General features: G+C 60.0%; 1 protein-coding gene across 1 annotated transcript in view; it reads left to right on the forward strand.

Moving 5' to 3' along the window:
* The first annotated feature begins 9,924 nt into the window (after positions 1-9,924).
* Positions 9,925-22,760, forward strand: part of SPEG (striated muscle enriched protein kinase) — a 30,182-nt gene continuing 17,346 nt past the window's right edge. Inside the window, exons 1-11 of the mRNA XM_071562879.1 lie at positions 9,925-10,039; positions 13,109-13,148; positions 14,256-14,285; positions 14,705-14,794; positions 15,049-15,430; positions 16,513-18,044; positions 18,729-18,872; positions 19,663-19,845; positions 21,479-21,690; positions 21,962-22,050; positions 22,231-22,412. Of these exons, the coding sequence (XP_071418980.1) occupies positions 10,007-10,039; positions 13,109-13,148; positions 14,256-14,285; positions 14,705-14,794; positions 15,049-15,430; positions 16,513-18,044; positions 18,729-18,872; positions 19,663-19,845; positions 21,479-21,690; positions 21,962-22,050; positions 22,231-22,412 (2,917 nt within the window). The 5' untranslated portion in view covers positions 9,925-10,006. The remainder of the gene's footprint in view (positions 10,040-13,108; positions 13,149-14,255; positions 14,286-14,704; positions 14,795-15,048; positions 15,431-16,512; positions 18,045-18,728; positions 18,873-19,662; positions 19,846-21,478; positions 21,691-21,961; positions 22,051-22,230; positions 22,413-22,760) is intronic.

Consider the following 22,760-nt stretch of genomic DNA (forward strand, 5'->3'; position numbering starts at 1 on the left):
AGCCACCTGCTTTTTGGCCTCACCTGGGACAGCCCTGCCCAAACTCACACCTGCCTGGGAATTTTCTGAGCCCCACCTGATGTCACAAAACTACATGCAAAGCACCCTCATCCTAAACCAATCCTCTCACCAGCACCCTATGAACATCAGACCCACCATCCAGTGTTTGCATCCCAGGCTCAGCCTCCACCCTCAACCCTCCCAATGTACGTGTCCTGCTCCCTGTGGTCAGGATATGGGGATCTTGGCTTTGGGCCCTTCACCCCAGTGATGGGGGATGCTGGAGGGGAACCCAGGGTCAAGCATCCCGTGGCTGGTTGCTCTGTTCCAGGAGGTGTTGGAGTGTTCATAGTCTGCCACGCAGCACATCCCCGGGAGAGTGGTGGGCTTGGCAGGGGATGATGTTTTAGGGACAAGGCATGTACTACTGCCAGGAATGAGGATTGAGCTGGAGGGTCCCGAATGGAAAGGTCAGCATGTCAAACCCCAGCTGGGAGGTGTTGGATCTCAAGGGCTGTCTCCAGCAGGTGGCCCTGTGACACTGAGGATGATCCCCAGGGTTGATGGGTAGGGATGACACCTTCCTTCCTGCTGGCTCAGGCTGGTTGTGCCAGGTTAGCCCCTGGGAACAGGCAGGGGACAGAGCATCCCTTTGCCTGCATGGCAGGGAAGAGCCCCACAGGCTTCTTTCATACTTCTCCAGCCCCAAAGACCATGGGGCTGGCTCAGCCACTGCAGTGAGGATGTGGGTCTAGCAGGGCATCCCTCTCTGTTGTGCCCCAACCATGCAAACTGGGAATTCCTGGGATCTTGTTCTCACTGGTGATGCTCCACTGATGCTGGTGACCTTAAGCTGGTGGTAATGGGCTGTGCCAAAGACATCAAGGCTGGCCTGAAGCTGGGAAGCACTGTGCCAAGTCACTGACATCGTGTTCACCCAGATTTACAGCCCCTAGTGAGGGCGACTGGGGCCAGGTGCTGAGCCATGTGCCATCACACTGGAGATGGGGAAGCCCTGCCTTGCCTGGGGGTGGCCAGGCAGCATCTGGTACAGACAGTCCCTGGCTGCTTGCTGCCTGGAGCATAACGTGTGGGAGCTCTCATGGGTAGCTCCAAAAACCAAACAGTGGGGGTGCTCCTGCTCCTAAGCAGAGCTGACCAGAACTCCAGCTACCCTTAGGAAGCAAGGCAGGGGCTTAGTGAAAGAAAGGAAGTCTTGTGTTTGCAGCCTCCTGGCAAGGTGGATTTGAGGTCATCAGGGATGCAGGGATCCCCACCTCTGTTGCTTGCTGGGAATGGGACAAAGGGGCCCTGCAGGCTGGCTCCTGCCAGGGGTCTCGCATTGCAGGAAGCATGACAGTGTCCTTTCCCTCCACATGCCACCAGAGTCTCTCTCTGACCTGATCCAATAACACTGCTGGAGAAGGAGAAGAGGGGGAGGAAAGCTAGGTCCCCCACAAGTCTCTCTGCTAATATGGCAAGGTGTTGGCCCTTTTCTATCTTTGCAAGTGGAGCTGGGCTGCAGGGCTGGGGCGGCAGGCGTGGAGAGGGGAAGCCCAGCCAAGGAATGTGACATATCAGAGGCAGCTGCCACTTCAGAAGAGGGGGCAGAGAGAGCACAGCTCACCAGGGGCTGTGCGGGACGGGACGGGTGAGGGGGGGGACGCCACGGCCCCAGCACCAGGACGGCTCAGTGAGCAGTCGGCACCACAGGACTTGCACCCAGGCCGGCAAGAAGCAGGTGCTGAAGCGTTGGGCAGGCTTGGGGTTGCAGCAGAGCATGGGGTGTGAGTGCCACATTGCATCAGGCACTCCGTGAGCAGCGGCTGGGCAAGCAGGAACCCGAACCCCAGCCTAAATATAGCCCCTCGCTTGCCCACAGCACTGCGACCTTTGGGGCTGCAGCTTATGGAGGGGAGGCACTGAACAGGACGGCATCAGGACTGGGGGTCTGCCACTGCCCTAGTGCCTCTGGCAGGCACCCAGCACCCCAGGCTGCAGGCAGGGGCAGAAGAGGGGCACAACGTGCTGGTTTGGGGTGACAGGGGTCGCAGGTGGTGGTGGGGGAGCTGCAGACCATGCACCGAGCACAGGGACACAGCGCCACAAATAGGGCTGGTGGGGAGCCCCGCACAGCCCCACCGAGCCCTGGCATCCCCCCGAAGCGTGCCAAGGTCACAGCAGAACCAGGGGTTCCTGAGGAGGGCCTGACTCGCCTGGCAGCACCATGTTTTGTGCGGAAACTGAAGAACGCAGCAATCGGCACTGGCTGTGACATTCGGCTCCGGGTGGTGGTGGTGGGCAACCCCCGGCCCAGCCTCTGCTGGTACCGAAACCAGGAGCAGCTGCCCCAGGGTGAGGAGGAGTATGGCACCCTCTGGATCCGAGACAGCAAGAAGGAGGATGCTGGTGTGTACACATGTGTTGCTGAGAATGAGCACGGAGAAGCCATGACGAGTGCTGTGCTGGCCATCATTGACATGGAAGGTAAGTGTGGTGTGGCTGATGGCACAGCTGTGCTGGCACAGGTGTAGGCACGGGTTTACCGAGGGTGGTAGTGGTGCTTTGCAGGCTCTTATTGCAGTACGTGCCCTGGGGCTAGACAGACCTGCTGAGCTTTGCTGTGCTCAGGCTAGGGGTGCTTGCTGGGGTGCCTGCTGCAGGCTGGGGTACCCAGCACCGGCAGCACCAGGATGACTCTCCAGCCTGGAGGAAGCATGTGGCTGCACTACCCGTTGACAGGCCAGACTGGGTGCTAGGGCTGGGCACAAAGGTGTTGGGAGCATGTGATGCTAAGCCTGCTTGGGGCAGGAGGAGAGAGAGAGAGAGGGAGAGAGAGATGGGGATCAGCCGCATAGCATTGGTGACATCACCCACCACAGCCACCAACATGATCCTTCATACCTCCTGAGCACCAGCAGCCTGTGGGCAGAACTTTTCTGGGATCACCAACACAGCTTTAACAGACACGAGCTGCACTGGAAAAAGGGGGTAGGGCTGGGTGCAGGAGTCTAATATGGTGAGAGGCAGGGCTGACAAGTAAGTGGAGCCCGTGTCCTGAAGTGGGCGGGACCTGGTGGTTGATTAGCCAAGGCAAATTAGTCAGCATTTGCTGGTCCCTGTGGCAGCCCGTCTGCTCATCATCATCACCCCTGGGTGCAGCATCCAGGCAGGGAGTGCATGGGGACTGCTGCTCTTTCATGAGTGGACCTCATCCTGTACAAAGGGCCAGGCAGGTTTGTGGCTCAGCCCACTGTGCCCCAGCACCATGGAATCATGTAATCATGTAATCATAGAATCATTTGTGTCAGAAAAGACCTCACTGAGTCCAGCTGTCAATCTAGTACTGCCAAGTCCATCATTAAACCATGCCTCTAAGTGCCACAACTACACATCATCTAAATGCCTCCAGGGATGGGGACTCCACCACTTCCCTGGGCATCCTGTTCCAGGACTTTACAGTCCTTTTTGTGAAGACATTTTTCCTAACATCCACTCTAAACCTCCCCTGGTACAACTTGAGGCCATTTCCCCATGGAGAATGGATACCACTTCCCTGAGGCATTGAAGGCCTTTGTGTTAGGAAATGTGGAGGCCGGTGGCACTCCTCTGAGATGTAAACTGTGCTGTCTGCATGAGGACAATGAGGTCAGGGAGTGAGGAAAGCAACACTGAACCCTGAGGCTTCAAGGAAGGAGCTGCACCTGGAGCAGCACAGGAGGCACACTGGAGGTTCTGCACCCTGAAGTGGGGACTGGATGGCAGCGGCAAGTCAGAAGGAATACTGACAGTGCTGAAGGGGAGCACTGGAGGAATAGGAGGTGTTGCTCTCTGTGAGCCAGGAGTCTGGAGAAGTGGTGTTTGGAGGATGGAGTAAGGCATATATGCTGCTCATGAGCCTGGTAGGATAACAGGAGGAGCAGAGAAGTGTGCAAGAGGGATCCTGCCCTGCAGGGAGTCTGTACAGAGTCACTGTGCATCACACCTTTGGTGACTGTAGCACTGTGCAGTCAATGTGCAGTGCAGTGTGTGCAGAATGGGAGACAGGCTCTGTCCCAGGGGTGGGGCAGCAGGGAGTCATCCTGTTCTCACATCTGGTGTGCAACTGCACCTCTCCATAGCCACAGCAGCCCGGGGCCCACTTCCTCTGCCCAGCTGCGTGGCACAGCCTGATTTCCCCAGGTGCCCGTTCCCGTTGTGCTGACGCATTTGTCCCTGCTCCCAATTCCCAGCTGCTGGCCTTCAGCACCGCCTTTCTGGGACAGCTGAGGGAGGGGACAGACCAGCCAGGATTGCCTAACATGCAGTGTGAATGTCACCCTGCCCTGGGCACACCTCCCAGCAGACTCTTGGTCATGGATGCACCGCCATTGAGCAAACAACCACTCAACTGGCCCTGGGACAGAGATGCCTATGCAGCTGTGCATGATCCGGGGCACTGGGCTGGAGGAGGAATGGGGCAATCCCACTGTAGCTTTGGCCCTGTGCCAGGGTAGAATGGTCTCTGTGGTGTGATGTGGCAGTGCCCAAGGGAGCACCATGTCCTGCTACATGCTGGAGAGGGTGATGGTGTGGAGGTGATGAGATGCAGTGGGGGTCCAGCTGTATCGCCTGGCCCCATTGCGGGGTGTTGGCACTCAAGTGTGTTGTCCCTCTGTGGTCACTTTCTCCATGCCACCAGCATAGCAGTGAGACAGGTTATTGTGTGAAAAGGGGGAGCTGTGCCACCACTATGCACCCATTTGCCCTGATAGCCTGCCAGAACATGTGCCATGGCTCACTAGCCTCTGGCGTAGATGCTCTGGTTGCTTAGGGGTTCCACACACTCCCTGCCAAGACTCAGCTCTCCAGGGATTATGGAAGTTTCACTCATGGCTCCGCCATCATTGTACTGGGAAGGAACACTGCAACCTTGTTCCCTGGGGCACTCTGTGAGCCAGGTCACCAGCCAGTTATAGGGCAAGGTGAATGTGTGCAGGGTCCCCAGCCAGGACAAGATCTTTCTCTAGACTTGCTGTCCCAGCCCCCTGTGTCATGAGGTATTGGGATGTCCTTGCTCCATTAGTAAGATAAGGTCTTTCTCTGGGCTTGGGATCCCAATCCTCTGTGTCTGGAGGTGTGGTGCCCTTGCTCCATTTGCCTCTGATGGGTCGTGGTCTCTGGTGGGCACACAGCCCAGTCCTTCCTCTTTCTCTGTGGTGTGTGGGCCAGCATGCAGGTCTCTGTGGGGCCAGCGTCAGCTTTCCCCAAGGTGGCTCAGGGGTGGCTCCATGCTGTCCATCTCCATGCTCAGCCATGACAGCTCCTCCTGCACCAGCTCAGCAGTCCCCCTTGCTCAGACAAGCCCGATTTAGCTCTTCTAATCTCTTGCCCTGAATCTGTCGCTCTACCCCACTAATGATTTTCTCCTGCTCTTCTCCCAGGTTCCCTGAGTGCGTCAGTACATGCATGGGAAGTGGGGAGCACGTGTGTGGGGCTGGCCAGGCAGCCAGGTGCAGAAGCTACCAGGGCACACAATCCCTGCTGTGTCACACTGTCTCCCCCATTGCTCTGCCCCTCTCCTGCTGTAGTTTTCCCTCATGCCCCAGCTCCATGGGTGCAGATGGGATGCACTGACCCTGCTCACACCAGCACCAGGCTGGTCCAGGGGCTTCCTAAGTCCATTCAGGGACCCTCCAGACCCTTCCAGCCAGCCCTGGTCCTCACCATGGCTCCATTGCCCTGAGACTTGCTAAAGCCTCTATCACCTCTCAGCTGCATCTCCTGAATTTTTTCCCTGTGAACTGGATTAAATCACCTCTTAAGAACCTGAGCTAATCTCCTTTTAGAGCTCAGCCCTCCCTCATCGTGCCAGCACTGCCTGATCCTCCCCATCCAAGCTGCCTCTTGTTTCAAGGTTGGATGTGTCCATCTTGGGTTCCCAGCACAGGGTCTTGCTCTGTTTGCCTCCACCTGCACTCAGCAATCAAACCGCCTTGGAACTTTTCCTCTGCCCAGGGAACAGCCTGCACCCGCCTAGATTTGGGGGCAGGAGCTGCATGTGTGCGGTGGCCCTGCATGGCCCGTTCCTATGTGGGGAGCTATGGTGGGGCAATGTAGGCACTATTTGTCAGTTGGTGGTGCACAGCAATGGCAAGAGACCCCACTGGGGATGGCTGTGATAACAAGGTCCCTGGTGGCTTGGCATCTTTGGCCATTTATCTCAATGCCTAATTTTAGCCCCATACTTTGCAGGGCCATGCCCATATTTAATGCCAGCTGCCCCAGAGCAGCTCCCAGCTCTGACCTCAGCCACCTGGGCAGGGGGCTAGTGTGGTGGCCATGTGTGCTGGGTCTCCACCAGTGTCTGGTGGAGTGAGATGGCTGCTCCCTGGTGAGCAGGACGGTGGGTGCAGCTGTTCAGTCAGTCACCTCCACCCCTGCCCTCTCGCCTGCTGCCGGGGGGGTTATTTTTGCTGAGGAATGTGCCATCCCCTCAGATTCTGGCGGGCTGCAGGGCTTGTGTTACAGGCGTGAGGCCGAAACCCAGGCCTGCAGCTGGGTAAATATAGCACTAATGCTCACGATTGCATGATGGGACAACAGCCTCTTCCTCCTCCCAGGGCTGCCCAGCACTCTCAGTGCCCGTCATGCCTCCTGACACCAGCCTGACACTACCATTTGCCCTGGCATGGTAGCACTGGGAAGGGCTGGTTAATTCCACCTTGCTGTCTGCACTCTTGCCTGTTTTCCCCCACCTGCTGCATGCAGCCTCAGTCCTAGGCAGAGTGAATGCCATGAGTGGGGGCTGGCAGAGAAGAGATGAAATGCCTTCTGCCATCCTGCTCTGTGTCCAGGTACCCACAGCCAAGGTCACATAGCTGTCGCATCATTGCATTCTCTGCCTGCAGTGACCACTGTATGCTCAGACATCTTCCTCATGATGGCAAGGGGAGGCAATGCTAGGGAACCCACTAGAGTGTTCCAGTCCCTGCGATAGGGTTCACAGTACAGCATTGCTCTTGCCCAGTGCCAGAAACTGCTGTGGTGCTGCCCTATCCAGTGACAAGGACCATCCCGCTGCTGTATTTATTTCTTCTGGGGACAGGACTGGGGATGGCTCCCAGCACATCCCACCTCCAGCAGACCATCCCAAACAGCTTCGGAAGGTGCAAATGCATGAAAGATTCATGCTCAGACCTCCAGAGGTCACACGCACATGATGACACCAATTATTCAAGCACCGAGAGAAGGGGATTGCTGGCTGGGGCCAAGGGCTGGTGCCAGGCTGGAGCTGTGATGCCAGGTCAAGGATCCATGCAGGGCTGCTGCAAGGCCCAGAAATACATGGAGGGCTATGGTTCTTGCAACAGTGGAATTGATGCTGCATTTGAGCAAGTGTTCACTGTCTGCCTTGCTTGGGGGCTGATACGTGTCCAGCAGGCAAACCTGGAGCTGGGCAGCAGTGGGGCCACTTGTTCCAGCTCTGCCTCTTGTCCATGCCACAGCTGCACTAGCTCCCATCCCCTGCCCCACGTCACTGTCCTGCACAGGAGTAGGGCAGTGTCAGGGCTGCCCCCAGGCTGGGGCAGGGCAGAGGGACTGCCCTGGGTACAGGCAGACATCACCTCCCATAGAACGCCTTCTCCAGAGACTCTGACTTTGTCCTGGCAGGGGATTTGCAGGTGCTGCTGCCTCTGGAAAGGACTTTTGGTCCCTGCAGCTGGTGCAGGCCCTTGGAGGTGACCCAGCTGTTCCCAGGAATGTAGCATCTCTGGGGCAGCCCAGAGTCACTCCTGAGGCTTCTACGCTCCTGAGCCACAGTTTGAGGAAAGGGCTGTGTGCCCAGGCAGCCAGGATCTGTGGCAAATGGGGCAACAGGTGTGTCTGTCAGAGGATACATGACTGAGTGTGTTTTGGCTGGATACATGTGTTTGCTCCCTGAGCATGCTGTGGTGACAGCACTCTTGCCCTGGCACCACCATGTGCCAAAGGCACAGGCTGCATGTGTATGCAGTGGGACCACAGGCACGCAGACCCAGGGTAAGACCACCTGGCAGGGAAACCCTGTGTGCAGGTACCCTGACAGACACGAGCTCTATAATTCACCTCTTTATCCAGCTCAGGAATACCCATCTCTGTCCCCACCATTGGCTGGGTAGCCCAGAAGAGACCGTTGGCTCTGACAGGAGATTCCCTTAATGCCAGCTCTGGCATTTGTAGGACTCCTCTGACGTGCAGGGTCTCCACGGAAACCCCGCAGCATCACTCCAATTATGGGACTGACAGAAATGTTGTATAAACAGCTCCTTTTGTACTAGGTAATTTGCAAGTTATTATGTAGTCATGAAAAGCCTCACATTTGGAGTCATGAGTTGGGAGGGGAAGCAGAGAAAAGCTGCCAGAGTTGTCAAGCACCATGGGGATCATGATGCCTGTCTGCAGCCCCTTGTGGAGTGGCTGGCTCCTGAGGGGACAAGTGAGCAGCACAAGGTAAGCGTTGGGTGGGGAGGCCTCCAGCAGCGTCCCCATGGATGCTCTGCAGTGGGACGGGGCAGAGCAAACAGCTGATGGGGCTGGGACCTTGGCAGCTTATCCAAGAGCCTGGAAAGGGGGCTGATAAACACTGTGGGGCTTGGTGAGTTGGTGAGGCAGGGCACTGAGAGCTCTGGGGTACCAAGAGCTGTGGGGGTCATGGAAGGCAGGAATGGTCCTGCTGAGGTTGTGGGACTGGGACTACTCCTCTTGTCTTATTTGCAGCATCACCCAGAGAACATGGGCAGGCCAACAGAGATGGGGACGGCCAGGTGGGGAAGGTGTGCCAGCATCCCAGAAGCACTAATAGGTCTTAATGGCCCTGACCAGCCTCACTGGGAACTCCCACCCGCAGCTTCTGCATGCATTCTAGGAGCCCCATCACAGCTCAGTCCTGGACATCCAGTCTTGCTCTGAATTGTGCTGCGGGTCCTCACCCCAGCATGAGGTGACACAGGGACAACAGCCTATCTTCACAGGTCAAGCTTGTGTCCTGAGCCACAAAGCAGTGTTGTTACCCAGGACTGAGCAGTCCTGTGTGGGTCCTGAGGCACACAGGAGGCAGGGTACAAGGTCTGCCTTAGGGCACTGGGTGCCTAGGGTGGAGGCTATGTAGTTTGGCAGGGCGATTGCTATGAAGGACTGTGCCCATATTAGCTCCTGTCCATGTGCAGCTAGGTCACCAGTGCTGTGACCCACACCCATGTCTTGGTAAGGGGGATCTTTCTGCATTGCCAATGACTGGAGGATGTGAGAGACTCAGAGGAGGCTGGCAGAGTGATGGCGAGTCTGGATCTTGGCTGGGCAGTGCCATGGCACACTGTGGCTGTGCTGCGGGGTGCAGGGTTATGGCAGCTGTGGCACTGAAGGTACCCTGTTTGGGGACACTTTGGAGGCAGCACATGGAGTGCTGGTGTGGTGTGGTGTGTTGTTGCTATCCCAGTCGGTCATCATGTGGGAGTTGCAGTGGTGGGCTGTGTCCTAGGAGAGAAGAATCCCTGTCCGGGGCAGTGGGGCAGGACGGACTGATGATGGAGAACCGTCACACTGCCTGGCAGGGGACTCGGGACTCCTGAGTGCCCTGTAGGCAAAGCCAGAATAGGGGAGGCCCATGTGGCCTCCCCAGCTGCACCTGCCCCTTCCACTACGATGGCTGTCCTTGCCCCCACCTGTGCCCGCCCTGCCTATTCCCCGTCGCTGTCACTCTGTGCCAGGGCTGGCGGAGAGGCGGAGGCGGAGGCAGGCGGGGGAAGGATAGAGGGAGGAGCACTCCAGTGATGCTTCATGCTCACAGCTCCAGCCCTCCCGAGAGCCCAACCTGGCTAGCCCCTTCCTCTCCCTCCACCGTCCTCGGCTGCTGGCGGTGGAGGATGCACGGAGCACTGCTTGCCGCCTCCCCGGCGTGCTGACAGAGGGGGCCCCGCCGGGAGCGGGCTTACCGTCCTGACGGCCCTGAGCCGGTGTCACGGGGCCAGCGGGGCTCTGCAGAAGCATGAAGAAGATCTGGGTGAAGAAGCGTTTCCAGGTAAGGGCTCTAGGGTGCCGCGCCGGCGGTGCCGGGAGCAGGGGTCAGTGCCAGGAGCTGATCGGGATGGGAATGGATGCTGGTGGGGATGGAGATGGGAGTATTCCTCCAGCCCTGCCGTTACCGCATGGGGTTATCCAGGGCTTTGCCCATCAGCGGGTTCATCCCCGCTTGCACAGCTGCCAGCTGCTTGCCTGGCCTCGCCAGCCCGAGCAGGAGGGGCAGAGGGCAGGGGCGCCAGCAGCCAGAATGGGACCCCTGTCGGAAAGGTCTCTTCCCTCTCTGCCCCCTGGAGACGGGGCAGCAAATGGAGGCTGCTTCATGGCTCCCCCCAGCCCCGCGGCCGGTGGTCACGGAGCTGGAGACGAGGCTTTGCATGCGTCATCCCCTCCGCGTCAGGAGCATGCCTGGCACAGGCAAGGCTCCTCCGCGGGCCCGCCGCACGCTCCGCTGCCGAGCAAGGAACAGGGACGTCACTTGGCCTCGGCGGGGGGTAGAGGATGGAGAGCATTCTTCCAGGAAGCCCCCCACCCTCAGTTCACCGGGGTGCAGAAGCCCAATGCGAGCACATAGCCTGCCCGCTGTCACCCTGCTTGGTGGCCCAGAAGGGACCGAAGATGGGCTGTCACCTGCAGCCCCTTCTCAGGGGTGCAGGATGCACAGGGGCATACAGATCCGCAGGCAGCTGGGCATTGGACGTCCCTCTAGGGCAGGGTGGTTTGCACAGCCGGACTGCCCCATCTGCCCTTGGGACCAGCAAGCCCAGGGTCTTGCCCGTGTGGCAGGGCAGAGTTCTGCACCGCTGGACGAGCATGGGGGAGTATCAGAATACCCACAGTGGCTGTCTCTCTGCATCAGGCAAACCACCCACTCCCTCCGCACCTCACCTGCCTATCTCACACGAGAGGCACGAGTGCCATGTGGTTCTGGGCTCCACATGCCAGGTGGTGGCAGGGTCCCTGGTCCCAGGAGCCCCTTCACTCCCCTGGCTCCCCTTGGCCCTATGGCCATGCTGAGAGATACCCCATACCTGGGCCAGGACAGGACTCCATCCTGGGCAGGTAGATCCACGTCTGGCACTGTGGGACAGGGATGAAGCTGAATGCTGATCCCATCCAGCTCCTCTCTCCATCCTGGGCTGCGTAGGCACAGAGCATGCTCCTGAGGCTCCTCCACCCCAAATGCAAATAAATTCCCAGGCAGAAGGATCACCCCCACTCTGTCTATCTCCTTTGTGCAGACCATGGTCCCACTGTGAACCCCAAGCTGCTCCTGCCCCCGTTTCACCTCCTGGTTGGAGTGACCCTGCATCACCCAGTGCTTGCTCCCTGATGGGCTCTGGGTGGGTGCTGTGTGCCCAAGGCGAGTCCAGTCTGTGGGAAGCCCTAATCCTGCGGGGACCTGTTGTGGTTTGGAGGGGAGGGGTCTCAGCCCTCCTAGCTCTGCATGAAGGAGGCCAACCCAGGCCTGCTAGGTGCAGTCACCATATTTGATGGGGAGCCGATGGCGCTAGTCCCTGGGGAAGCCACAAGAGTACCCAATAATGGCACTCAATTGCATTTTCATATTTTAATGGGGGAATTATCCGCCGATGGTGCAGTTAATCACTCATCTATCTTTCCCTGGCCTGGAAGACGGGCTGCCAGCCAGAACCAGCACAGTCAGCCGAGGAGGGGAGGTGAAGCCTGGCTCAGCCTGAATACAAATTTGTCTCGTGCAGCTGCTGCCCTCTGGCCAGCACTGCATGCAGGAAGTGGGCTGGTGGGAGCCCCCAAGTGCTGCCCTTGTGCAGGGGCTGCCACTGCAGTGGCAGCAGCTTTGGGGCATGTAAAATGAGCCTGCTGCCCTTCCAAGGGCAACTAACTGCTGGCCATGCTTGGCTGTCTGTCCCTAGTGGCTGGCTGTCCCTGGAGTCTGGCTGTCCATGACCTGCTTGGGAGGTATGGGGGGCAGGAGGGGCTGGTGGAGAGAAGAACTTTAAGACAGCTGGGTGTCCAGCCCAAGGCTCCACACTGGAGAGTCAGGGCACGGGGTGTCAGTGTCCTGGGGAGACCCTGTCACCTAGACTGGCTGGGAAAGATGATTAGTCCTGGCAGACCAACCCTGCCTGTCTGCACTCTGCATTCCCACTTTTGCCTGCCTTGGGGATCACCCCATCCCCCTGCTTTCCTGGGAGATGGTGCTGGTGCACACCAGGCCTGGCAGACATGCTGCCTTTAGCCAGTCTCTCCCTTGACAAGTAGGTGCCCAGCCCTGAGTTCTGGTGCAGAGGGCAGCCAAGTTGGCAGGGAGCTCCTGGCACCCGCAACCCATGCTCAGTCCCACCTGCCTGCCCAGACGGCGCGAGTGAGCACAACCCCTACGCTTCCAGCCCTACACTGATGGAACAGTCCCATGCTGCATGTGCCAGGCAGCCTCTCTTGCAACTGGCATGACCTCCACTGAGGATGGAGAATGCTGTCCCTGGGCTGGGCTGGTGCCCATGGCAATGTCTGGGCCAATGCCTAAAAGGCATTTTGCTGGCCCAGTCCCCACACTGGCTGAGTGGCTTTGAAGGGGCTGAAGAGCATTTGGGCAGCAGCCGCGGCAAAGACCTTGCTGCAGGTGGTGCCGGCTGCAAGCAGCAGTTCTGAGGCACCTGTCACTCCTGGGCATGGGCTGAGACACAGGACTGGGATGCACAGTGCCATCACCAAGGGGACTCTGTGTGTGTGCGTGCGCACAGGTGTATATGAGTGTGTGTGCATGGCTGGGCATGCGCTACATGTGCCCACCTACACCCATCCATCTCTGCGTGTGCGTGGGGGTGTGTTCCTGTGGGTACCCTGTGGGTGTGCAGTGAGCGTGCATGTGAGCGGTGCTGGGTGTGCCCTACCAGTGGGAGGGTGTGGGCAGTATCACATGTGCTGTGCCAGAGTGTGTATGAGCAGTTGTGGGTGTGAGAGGTGCTGCGTGTGCCAGGATGGGGTGTACGTGTGCAGGTGTGCCGCACCAGCAGTGCGTGTGCGTTCTTGAGCAGCTGTGTATCACTGTGCCATGGGTAACACTCTCTTCTCTTTTCCTTTGCAGAAAACTGGCCACTCACGGCGCTTTGGGCGCTTCACGCATGGTGCGTTGAGTTACCAGGACCTGACTCCCCCTGCCACCTCAAGTGTGCCAGGATGGGGTCCACCACTGTGCTACAGGGAGCAGTGAGCAGAGGCTGGGCAGGGCAGGGCTGCATATTGCCAGCCCCAAAATAGGGTCCCAGTCAGCTGGGGGTTCATAGTGTCCCCCATAAGGCTGGTCTGCTCCTGGCCCTGCAGCTCTATGCCCTCAGGGACTGCCAGGCTGTTGTGGCCAAGATGGGGAGTCTGATGCAGTTGCAATGGCAGTACATGGGGCAGCTGGCAGTGTGCCAAGCTGCAAAGAGGTGGCTTGGAATGGGGGCAACCAGTGTGACCCACACCATGGCGTGGCATTGCTGTGGGGGAGAGCAGTGGTGGGGCAGGGGACATGTTCGTTGTTGCAGGAGTCTGTTGCAGCAGCTTGCAAGGGTTTGGACATTGGCAAGGAGGAAAGTTGGTCCCCCCTGGCAGCGTGGCACTGGCTTTCCTGGAATGGGACATTAGGGTGACACTGATCTGCCCTGATCAGTGCTGCCACTGATCTTGCCACATCCTGTCCATGGGGAGGTTCTTACTGATGCCCTGCCTGGAGCATATCGGCTTTATCAGCTGCGGCTGTGCCCCACAGCAGAGCTGTATTGTGCAGCACTTGCACTGCTGGGGCAGGGGATGCCCATGTACATGCCAGAGGGAAGCTGTTTACACATGGAGGTGTCCATGTGCTCCAACACCCCCAGGAGCACCCAGCTGAGCACAGACTGGGGGGTCCAGCCCCAGGCTGCACTGCCCTGTGGAGCACGGGGATGTGTGGATACTGCAGTGGTGAGAGGAGGAGCTCCAGGGACAGGAGGTGGCTGTCCTGCTGGGCAGGATGTGACTGCAGCATGGGGAGGGGATGGTACTGCACTGTTCAGGTGGAAGGGCATGTGCAAAGAGGGTCTGTGTACAACACTGGAGCAGCATGCAGTGAATGTGGTGCAGATTGGAGACATGGTGGGGAAATGCTGGGGAGAAGGGCCCTCCCCGCTGCCCCTCCGCGTCTCTGCAGGCTGGGCCGATAACCAGGTGTTGATGTCTCTCTCTCTCTTGCTGCCCCTATGGAAGCGAAGTTTTCCGCTCCTGCAGGAAACAAAGCTACGGTAGGAAGACCCCTTCCCAATACCAGCTCTGTCTGCATAGTGGGTCCTGTGCCTCAGCCTGCCACCCTGCCACATCACAACTGTTGTTCCTCTGCCCTGCCTTTTCATTCCCATGCTGCCTCTGCCACCTGCATTCCCACCGTTGGCATTGCCTCCCTTTCTCCAGTCATCAAACACTGCTCCTGCCCACGTTGCCTATCCTTTTCTGCCTGCCCTCACCCTGCTGGACTCTCCCACTCTCAGTCCTGCCTTTCCCTCCTGGCAGTTTGTCCATGTAGGTCATGGTCATGCTCCTGCCCCGGAGCTGCCAGGGCACTTATCTCCTGCTCCTGGAGCCAATGCATCTGCAAGGGGTGGCACCATTGTGGTCTGCTGTCCCCATGTCCCCTCACACCCTGTTCTCACCTTCCCACCCCCAGACTCGGAGACAGGAGAGGATGAATCCAGCGACCCCCAGGTGACACAGCGCAGTGATCTCCAGGATGAAACAGCCTTCAGCACCCCCACGGGTGAGTAGGGACACCTGGCTGGCACAGAGAGCTGGCACCAGCTGCTGGCCATGACTACCTGCAAGGCCTCTGCTGGCCCAGCTTTGGGGGTCTCCAGGGAGGGGGAGTTGTGATCCACCCATGCAAAGGGGAGAGGGCTTGAGGTTGCTGCTCAGGACGTGCTGGGGCACTCCATGATGGCTCAGCTTTCTTCAAGCAGAATGCTAGGCTTGTCCCTGCAGGCACCTGGTGTTGGCTTATCCCTCTCCTTTCAGGTGGGTCTGATACCCTTGTGGATGCCTCCATGAACACAACTCCAACCTCGGTGCTGGCCCTGTCACAGGCAGAGGAGCGCTCCAGCTGGTCGGGCAGCCAGCAGACTGTGGTGGAGAAGGAGACGGATGCCATCCTCCCCACTCGGGGACTCTACCTCCGCCCCACTGCCTGGCCACAGCCACAGGGAACCCCAAGGCAAGCAAACACACCGGCCCCATATGGCGCCGAGGTCCGGCACCTGGGTGTGGAGCCACTGGTGCGGGCATCACGGGCTAATCTGGTGGGCACAAGCTGGGGGTCGGAGGATAGCCTTTCGGTGGCCAGTGACCCCTACGGCAGCGCCTTCAGCCTGTACCGAGGACGGGCGCTCTCGCTCCATGTGTAAGTAGCCAGGGGAAGCACACAGAGGGGACATTGCACTGGGGCCATCTCCTTCCAATCCCTGCAGCCATCTCCTCCCCTCCTGGGCTTTCTTTGCCTTCGCTGTCCTGGATGAGGAGTGGGGACTCTGAGCAATAAGCAGCCTGTTCCTGGTGAGGAGGTGGGAGCAACCCAGGCTAGGGGTGATGTAGAGTGGAGTCCTTTTCTGCTGTGTCCAGATTGAAGCTGAGGGTATCCCCTGCACCACTGCATGAGCACCCACAAGCTGTGCCATCAGTATTCTCCTGTTCCACCCAGTCCTGATTTTCTGTGCAGCCCAGGACGTGGGGAACTGGAGGTGCACGGCAGCCTGGGACACCCACTGGCAAGTCTCTGTCACCACAGCCTCCACCAAACAGGGATGGCAGCAGGGACCTGGGACATGCTGCTTCCCCGGGTCCTGCTGATGTGCTCAGAGTCCCTGTCCATCCCCTCCACCTTTGGTTCCCATTCCTGCGGACTTGCTCCTCCAACCTCCATCCCACCATTTTTTTTGTTCGAGACTGCTTGTTCCACCAGAACCTCATCTGCACCTTATGATTTCTGGTCTGCATTTGCTGAGCTCCTTCAGGGGCAGTGGGGTGGGAGGATGGGCCCACAGCAGCATATGCAAGGCAGGATTTGTAGCCTTGGGGACCCCCTCTGTGGCTTGTGGACAAGCTAGCCTGTGCTGCACACCAGGACACCCCAGCAAACTGGGGCATTCCCCATACCCAGGTCCTGTCTGCATGGTGGCCTTGGGGAGGGGACTCATGGGTATCCCAGCATCACCCTGCTGCCCCACATGAGTACCCCTGGTCAAAGGGACATGGCTGTGGTCCAGCAGCCTAGGACTCTCACGTAACCCAGCCAGCTCCAAGTGGTCTTGGGGTGACCAGATGCCCTTGCCAGGGCTGCTTGAAGCTCACCTGTCCCAGAGCTGCCCTGACTGTCTGCACCCCTTGCCATGCCCCACTGGGCACTGTGGTGCAGGCTGGGCGCTGGGATGCAGCCAGGTTTGAGGGTGAGCTCTGAACCATGCTCCTCTGTCTCTGCCCTTGCAGCAGCATCCCCCAGGGGGGCTACCGGAGAGATGACCTCTGCAGAGGCCCCGTCTCTCCAAGGCCTGGTGCAGAGCCCCCGAGATCCCCCGCTGCCCTGCCACTGACTGCCAAGCCACCCATCATCTGCTCACCATCTCCCCGTTCTGGCACATGCCTGCCACTGCCCACTGGTGCTGCTTCCCAGCCTGCTGCCCGTGGCCCTGGCGTCCCCTCCTTCACACCCGTGACCCCTCGCAAGAAGTCCTCAGTGCCAGTCGAGTACAAGGATGTTGTTCCTGAGGAGTACGAGGAGAAGATCAAGAAGCCCAAATCCTCTGGGTACTCACAGGGCAGCACACAAGAATCCCGTCCCCAGACACCAATGAGTGACACCTCTGGCCGGATCTCTGTCCGGGCATCCCCCAAGCTGGTGCGCGCTGGCTCCAGGATCTTTGAGAGGATGCAGTACTTTGAGGAACGGCAGAGGAGCCTGGAGCAGGCGAACAGCCACTTCTCTGCACACTCCAGCTTTCCCCTGCGCAAGACACGTTCATTCGACCAGCCTGGCTCTGGCTTGCGTTGTGCCAGCACACCGGGTGGCTCACGGGAGAACCTGCAGGAAGGTGGCCACTGGGAGCTAGGCAGCACAGCAGCATGCCGGCGTTTGGCCTTCCGGCAGAAAGCTGCATCCTTTGATGAGCGGGGCAAATTTGCCAACCGTGTCTATGCGATCGAGCACAAGTTTGCAGAGGAGCTGACCCGCATCAAACGGACTGTCTCAAAGCAGCAGCTGCGGCGCTCCCAGGAGCTGTGCAAAGCTGGATTGCCCCCAGCACCCTCGCCCCCAGCAGCCAGTGAGCCCCCTACTCCCTGTACCCCCCGCACTCCCTCCACTCAGGGCACCAGTGGACGCAAGGCACTACCGCCAAAGACCTGCCCGCCAGCAGAGAGCACACACGTCATCCAGCACCTGGCACTTTCCAGTGTGGTGCTAGTGGGACCCGATGGGGAGCCAGAGCCAGGGGGACAGCGCGGGAGGAGATCCCCAGCAGGGGGTGGTGGGATGGCTGGACAGTCCAGCTCAGCGGAGGATGTGGGTACCAGGAAGGGTCTGCAGCACGAAGGCACTGGGGAAGTGAAGAAGAAGGAGCAGTGGCTGTTGGCACAAGCTACCCCGCAGGGAAGGGTGTCCCTTTTGCAGGCGGGTCCCACTGAAGGCAGCCCATGCCCAGACAGTGGCCCTGCCAGTGGAGCCCATGGCCCCAGGGCAGTGAGTGAAGCTCTGGCTGCCCGTCTGACTGTGCCTCACAGATTGTATCGGCGGCCAGAGACACCCACAGAGGTGCGATTCCTGCCCTGGGCAAAGCCAGGGATGGAGCAGGAGGCTCGTCTGGAGAGGAGCTTGGCAGGACAGCATGGTGTGGGCAGAGAGGTGGAGAGAAGGCAGATGAAAGTGTCGGAGAAGAAAGAGAGTGGACGGATGGCTCAAGAAGGCAGGAGCACACGGAGCAAGGGAAAGACACGCCGAGCCAGGCCCACCTCTCCAGAGCTAGGTAGGGGCATGACTTTCTGCCCTCATGAGGGCACAAAAGATGGTCTGGCCAGCACCTGAGTGGGATGGGGGACCTTCAGTCTGTCCCTGGGAGGTGTGGGAAGCCCAGGCTGTGTTAGACAGCACAGGGGTGGAGCAGAGGGACATAACTCTGTACCTGGGCTGAGAGCTTTTAGGCTCTGTTCTGGTGAGAGCAGTGCCAGGCCCACATGACTGAGGCTCCTGGCACAGCCCCAGGACCTTTGTTCATGTGCTGGGCCCATAAGAGGGGACGAGTTGGACACTGATGTAATGAAGTATAGCAGCCAGCATCCCATGCAAGGCTGGGGAAAGTTCAGAGCAGGGGGTGCAGTCGGCCTTACAACCCTCCTCCTTCCACACCTTATGGTCACCTCATCTCTTATGCTCTATAGGGATGTACAACAGCCTGTACACTTCCTGCCCCGTGGTTCCCTGCCTTGTCCTGCTGCCTGCTCTGTGCTATGGTGGCCCCTGATGTGGCCTTTTTCTCCACTGCATGGCCTGGGTACCTGCTAATGCCACAGCAAGAGTGTAGGGCACATGGTGGAAGGGATTGGCAGAGGGTTGCAAGACCCCTGCTCTGCCTGTATGCAGCCTGGCGTGGCACATGATCCACTCATCCACCCCACTTACAGCCACGGTGCTCATCTCTCTCTCTATGCAGAGTCCTCAGACGACTCCTACGTCTCAGCGGGTGAAGACCCCCTGGAAGCCCCCATCTTTGAGATCCCCATCCAGGACATGGCAGTGGTCGTGGGGGCAGAGGTGCTGCTCAAGTGCATTGTCACAGCCAACCCCCAGCCAGAAGGTGAGCAACACTGGGGCTGGGGGTCAGGAGTCCGAGTGTGACGGAGGGGCTCTCTGCATGTCCATGTCCCACCTGCACTGTGTGAGTAGGAAACCCAGCCCTGAGCTGGGTATCAGGGAAGGTGATGTGCCAACACTGGGAGCACCCCTTCTGTCCTACCTACCCGCAGACAGAAGTGAAGTGCTGGGGCACCACCTGGCAGGACAGGGTGCAGAGGGCAGGGTGCCTGCTGTCTGCCCTGTGCTGTGCTGGGCTGTTGAGAAAGTGGGAAAAGAGCTGCTCAGCTCTGTGCAGGCAGGGACCGGTGATGCAAACTGATCTAATGAGTGGCAGTCCTGCCTGTGGCGGGGTTGGGGGTGTTCGAACTGGATGATCATCAAGGTGCCTTCCAATCCCAATCATTCTATGATTCAGTGGTACTCTGGGCTGCTGTTGGGACAGCTCAGGTAGTTTCCCGGGGGCAGAAGCTCAGGGATGATGGAATTCCGGCACCCTGTAGCCAGGACGTGGGCAGGGGCAGCTGGGCATCCAGAGCCGGTAGCAATCGCCAAAGCCGGCCACAAGGGAAGCCGCTTTGATTCCCTCTTTCAGTCTCCACTGGAGGGCAGGCGGACGCCAGGAAGCAGAAGGGGACCAGCACCGTCATGGGCCGTGGGGTCTCGGAGCTGCACCCTGTGGCAAATAGGTCCTCAGGCCAGGCGGGGGATGCGCCTGGTCTCTGGGACCCTGCGCAGACCCCCGATGAACTCAAGCTCTCCTGGCCACACATGATCCCCATCTCTGCCGGCAGTGTCCTGGAGGAAGGACGGAGTCCCGCTGCGGAGCAGCACGACGCGCCCCATCAAGGTGGAGGGCGAGCGCCACACGCTGCTGGTACGGAGCGCCCGGGTGGCCGACGCCGGGCTGTACACTGTCACCGCGGCCAACGAGATGGGGGCCACCTGCTGCAGTGCCATCCTCAGCGTGCGGCCCGGTGAGTGCCGCGGCCGGCGGATGGAGGGAGGCAGGGAGGAAAGAGGGAGGCAAGGAGAGAAGAGAGGCAGGGAGCAAGGGCTGGCGCCTCGGCAGGCTGTCTGCCAGCTCGGCCGCTGCTGCCACTGGGAAGAAACCGGCTTCCTTACCCTACAAGGCTCTGTCTGAACCAAAGCAGCTGACGTGCTCCCGGCAGCCATGGAAGGATTCCGCTGTGGGTGGAGCGGGGTCAGGCTGTGAGCATCCCCCGCACACAGCAAGTAGCCCAGTGTCCAGCCACCCCCACACCTGCCCTGTATCCCGCTAGCCAGGGAGGGGTAATCCAGCCTGCCCTACAACTTCCAGCATGTGAACCATAGGGATACTCCAGCCTGGTCCCCAACCTGCAAATTGTGGCCATACCCCTGTCCTCCACTCTGGTAGCTGTAGGGAGACCCCTGCCCCACAAGCTATTAGTTGTAGGGATACCCTGCCTGTCCACCAAGCTGTTAGCCAGGGGGTACCTCACCTGCCCCCCATGCCACTCACTGGCTGTGGGGGCACCTGTCTCCCTGCAACCCCAAAGCCCTTCCCATCCTGGGAGTGTCTCTGGGCAGCAGGGGGAGGCTCAGAGCTACCCCAAGGGCTGGAAGCACCCAAACGTCCCCCCACTCAGTGGTGCGACGGGTCTGCACACCCAGCGGCAGCCGCGGCCGGGCGGGGCCGTACGGGCACAGCGGTGGCGGGTCGGCAAGGGCCCCAGCAGACCCCGGCCCGCCGCGGGCCCTCCCCCGCGCTGCTGGCCCAGCCCCGGGGGCCGGCCAGCGCTGGGGCGGGGAGGACTCAGCGGGCCGGCGGCGCTGCGGGCTGGAGGTGCCCGGCGCCGACCCCGGCAGTGGCGCCTGTGGCGGCTCGGCAGTGCGGCGCGGGTGGGCTCGCGGGGCTGGCGGAGCCCCGGTGAGTGCGGAGTGCTTCGCGAGGGGGTGCGGGGGTGCAGACGCGGGGGGAGTCGGGGTCGGCCTCGGGCTCCCAAATTTCTGCTGGGCAGCTGCTTGCGGACATGGCGGGGGCGCGCGGGGCACAGCTCTCGGCCAGCACCGGTCAGGTCGCCCGCCTCCTCCGGCTCGGGGAAAGGGGAGGTTGAAGGCGCTGCGGCGGCTGGCACCCCCATGGCCGCGGCTGGGCTCTGCCGGTCTCCCGAGCAGCTCGCCGATTGTCTTTCCCTACACCCCGTCCCCGCGCTCCCGGCCCCTGCACATATACCGCACCCCGCGAGTCCCCCACCCCGGCCCCCGTGGAGCGAGCCGGCGGGAGGGCGGGCTGTGGGGGAGCGCAGCTGCCAATGTCACCTTCAGCCGTGCCGGCCCGGGCAGGGACAGCCATCCCGGGAATCTGGACGGCTTAAGGATGAGAACGCGGGTTGCTGCGTAAGAGCCACTTGAGCCCTGCTGTCGCCTTGCGGAATATCGCGTCCCCTTATCGTCCCACGAAGTGCTGCTCACTCGCACCCCTTCGCTGCCGGCCACTGCCGAGCCGCGATGTGCCGAAGGGGTGGCTGTCCACCCCTGTGGTTCAGGGTAGTGGGGAGGGGTGCCCTGACACGCCTACCCAGCTCCGGCTGCTGCCAGCTCCTTATCCAGCGTCTCCTGTGCTAGCCCCCGTCGTGGAGCGGCATGGGAACTTGCCCCCTACCCTCGGCCAGTCCAGTCCCATCACGTCGGATGAGGAGTACCTGAGCCCTCTGGAAGAGTTCCCTGAGTCTGGAACCCCCCAACACCAACCGGCCATGAAGTTGCAGCCAAGAACTGAGCATGGGGCTGCCCATGGCTCCCCGGAGACCACCTTCAAGGCTGCACCTTCCTTTGAGGTGAGACAACAACTCCCCCGGGACCTGGAAGAGGGGGAGTAGTGCCATGTGACTGAAGCACTGAGGTCCTCGGTGCCAGGAGGTGCAGGGTCAGGTCTTCCTACCCCTTGATCTGATCTGGGGTGCTCCCAGCATCTGGGCAGGCTCTACTCCACCAGATCCCTGGTATTCCTGTCGTGATGGGGGACACACAACCCTGGATGCAGTGGTGAGGGTGCATGGCCCTGTGTGCATGTAGGTGCTTGCTGCTCCCTCACCCTTGTTTCCCCAGATATCCCTGTCAGACCAGTCGGTGCTGGAGGGGCAGGATGTCAGCATGAGTGTTCGTGTCCGTGGGGAGCCCAAGCCCATCATTTACTGGTGAGTCCTGCTGCTTTCTAGGGTCACAGGTGGGCAGGGAAGAAAGGGAGAGGCACAGTGACCTCTTTATTTGGAGACATTTACCTTGGAGTATCCTGAGCAGAGTTGGGGGTGGAGAGGGGTTTTTGGGGACAGCTGGCTGTGCAGGGCCAGGCGTGACTCTGTCTGTCTCCTGAGCAGGCTGAGGAACCGGCAGCCGGTGAAGTATGGCCGCCGACACCATGTGGAGGAGACAGAGGGAGTGCGGGGGCTCTTCACACTGCACATCCTGGCAGCAGAGCACACTGACACTGGCTTCTACACCTGCAAGGCAGTCAACGAGTATGGCACCAAGCAGTGCGAGGCCAAGCTGGAGGTCAGAGGTAAAACTCCCTGACTGTGTCCCCCACTGACTCAAGGGGCCAGCTGGCTCCAGTGCCCTGCATGAGCTGTGTGGGGAACAACCAGTGAAGACCCCTGTCCGTGGTGCCAGCCTGCCCAGTGGCAGCATAGGTGGGGAACAGGGATGTAGAGCTGCGTGCCTGGGGCTGTCTTCAGAGGCTGGCCCTGCAGCAGAAAGCAGGCTGCTCAGGTGTCCCATCCAAATGTGCAGCCACAAGGCCCGGGGTCCCACTGCCCTGCTGTGCCAAAGCCTCCGCTGATCTGATCCAGATGCTGCTGCTCCCCACAGCCCACCTTCACCCTACATCCCCCCACTGCTGGGGGTGGGT

The sequence above is a fragment of the Pithys albifrons genome, chromosome 8, assembly GCF_047495875.1.
Source record: "Pithys albifrons albifrons isolate INPA30051 chromosome 8, PitAlb_v1, whole genome shotgun sequence".
NCBI classification, from domain to species: domain Eukaryota; kingdom Metazoa; phylum Chordata; class Aves; order Passeriformes; family Thamnophilidae; genus Pithys; species Pithys albifrons.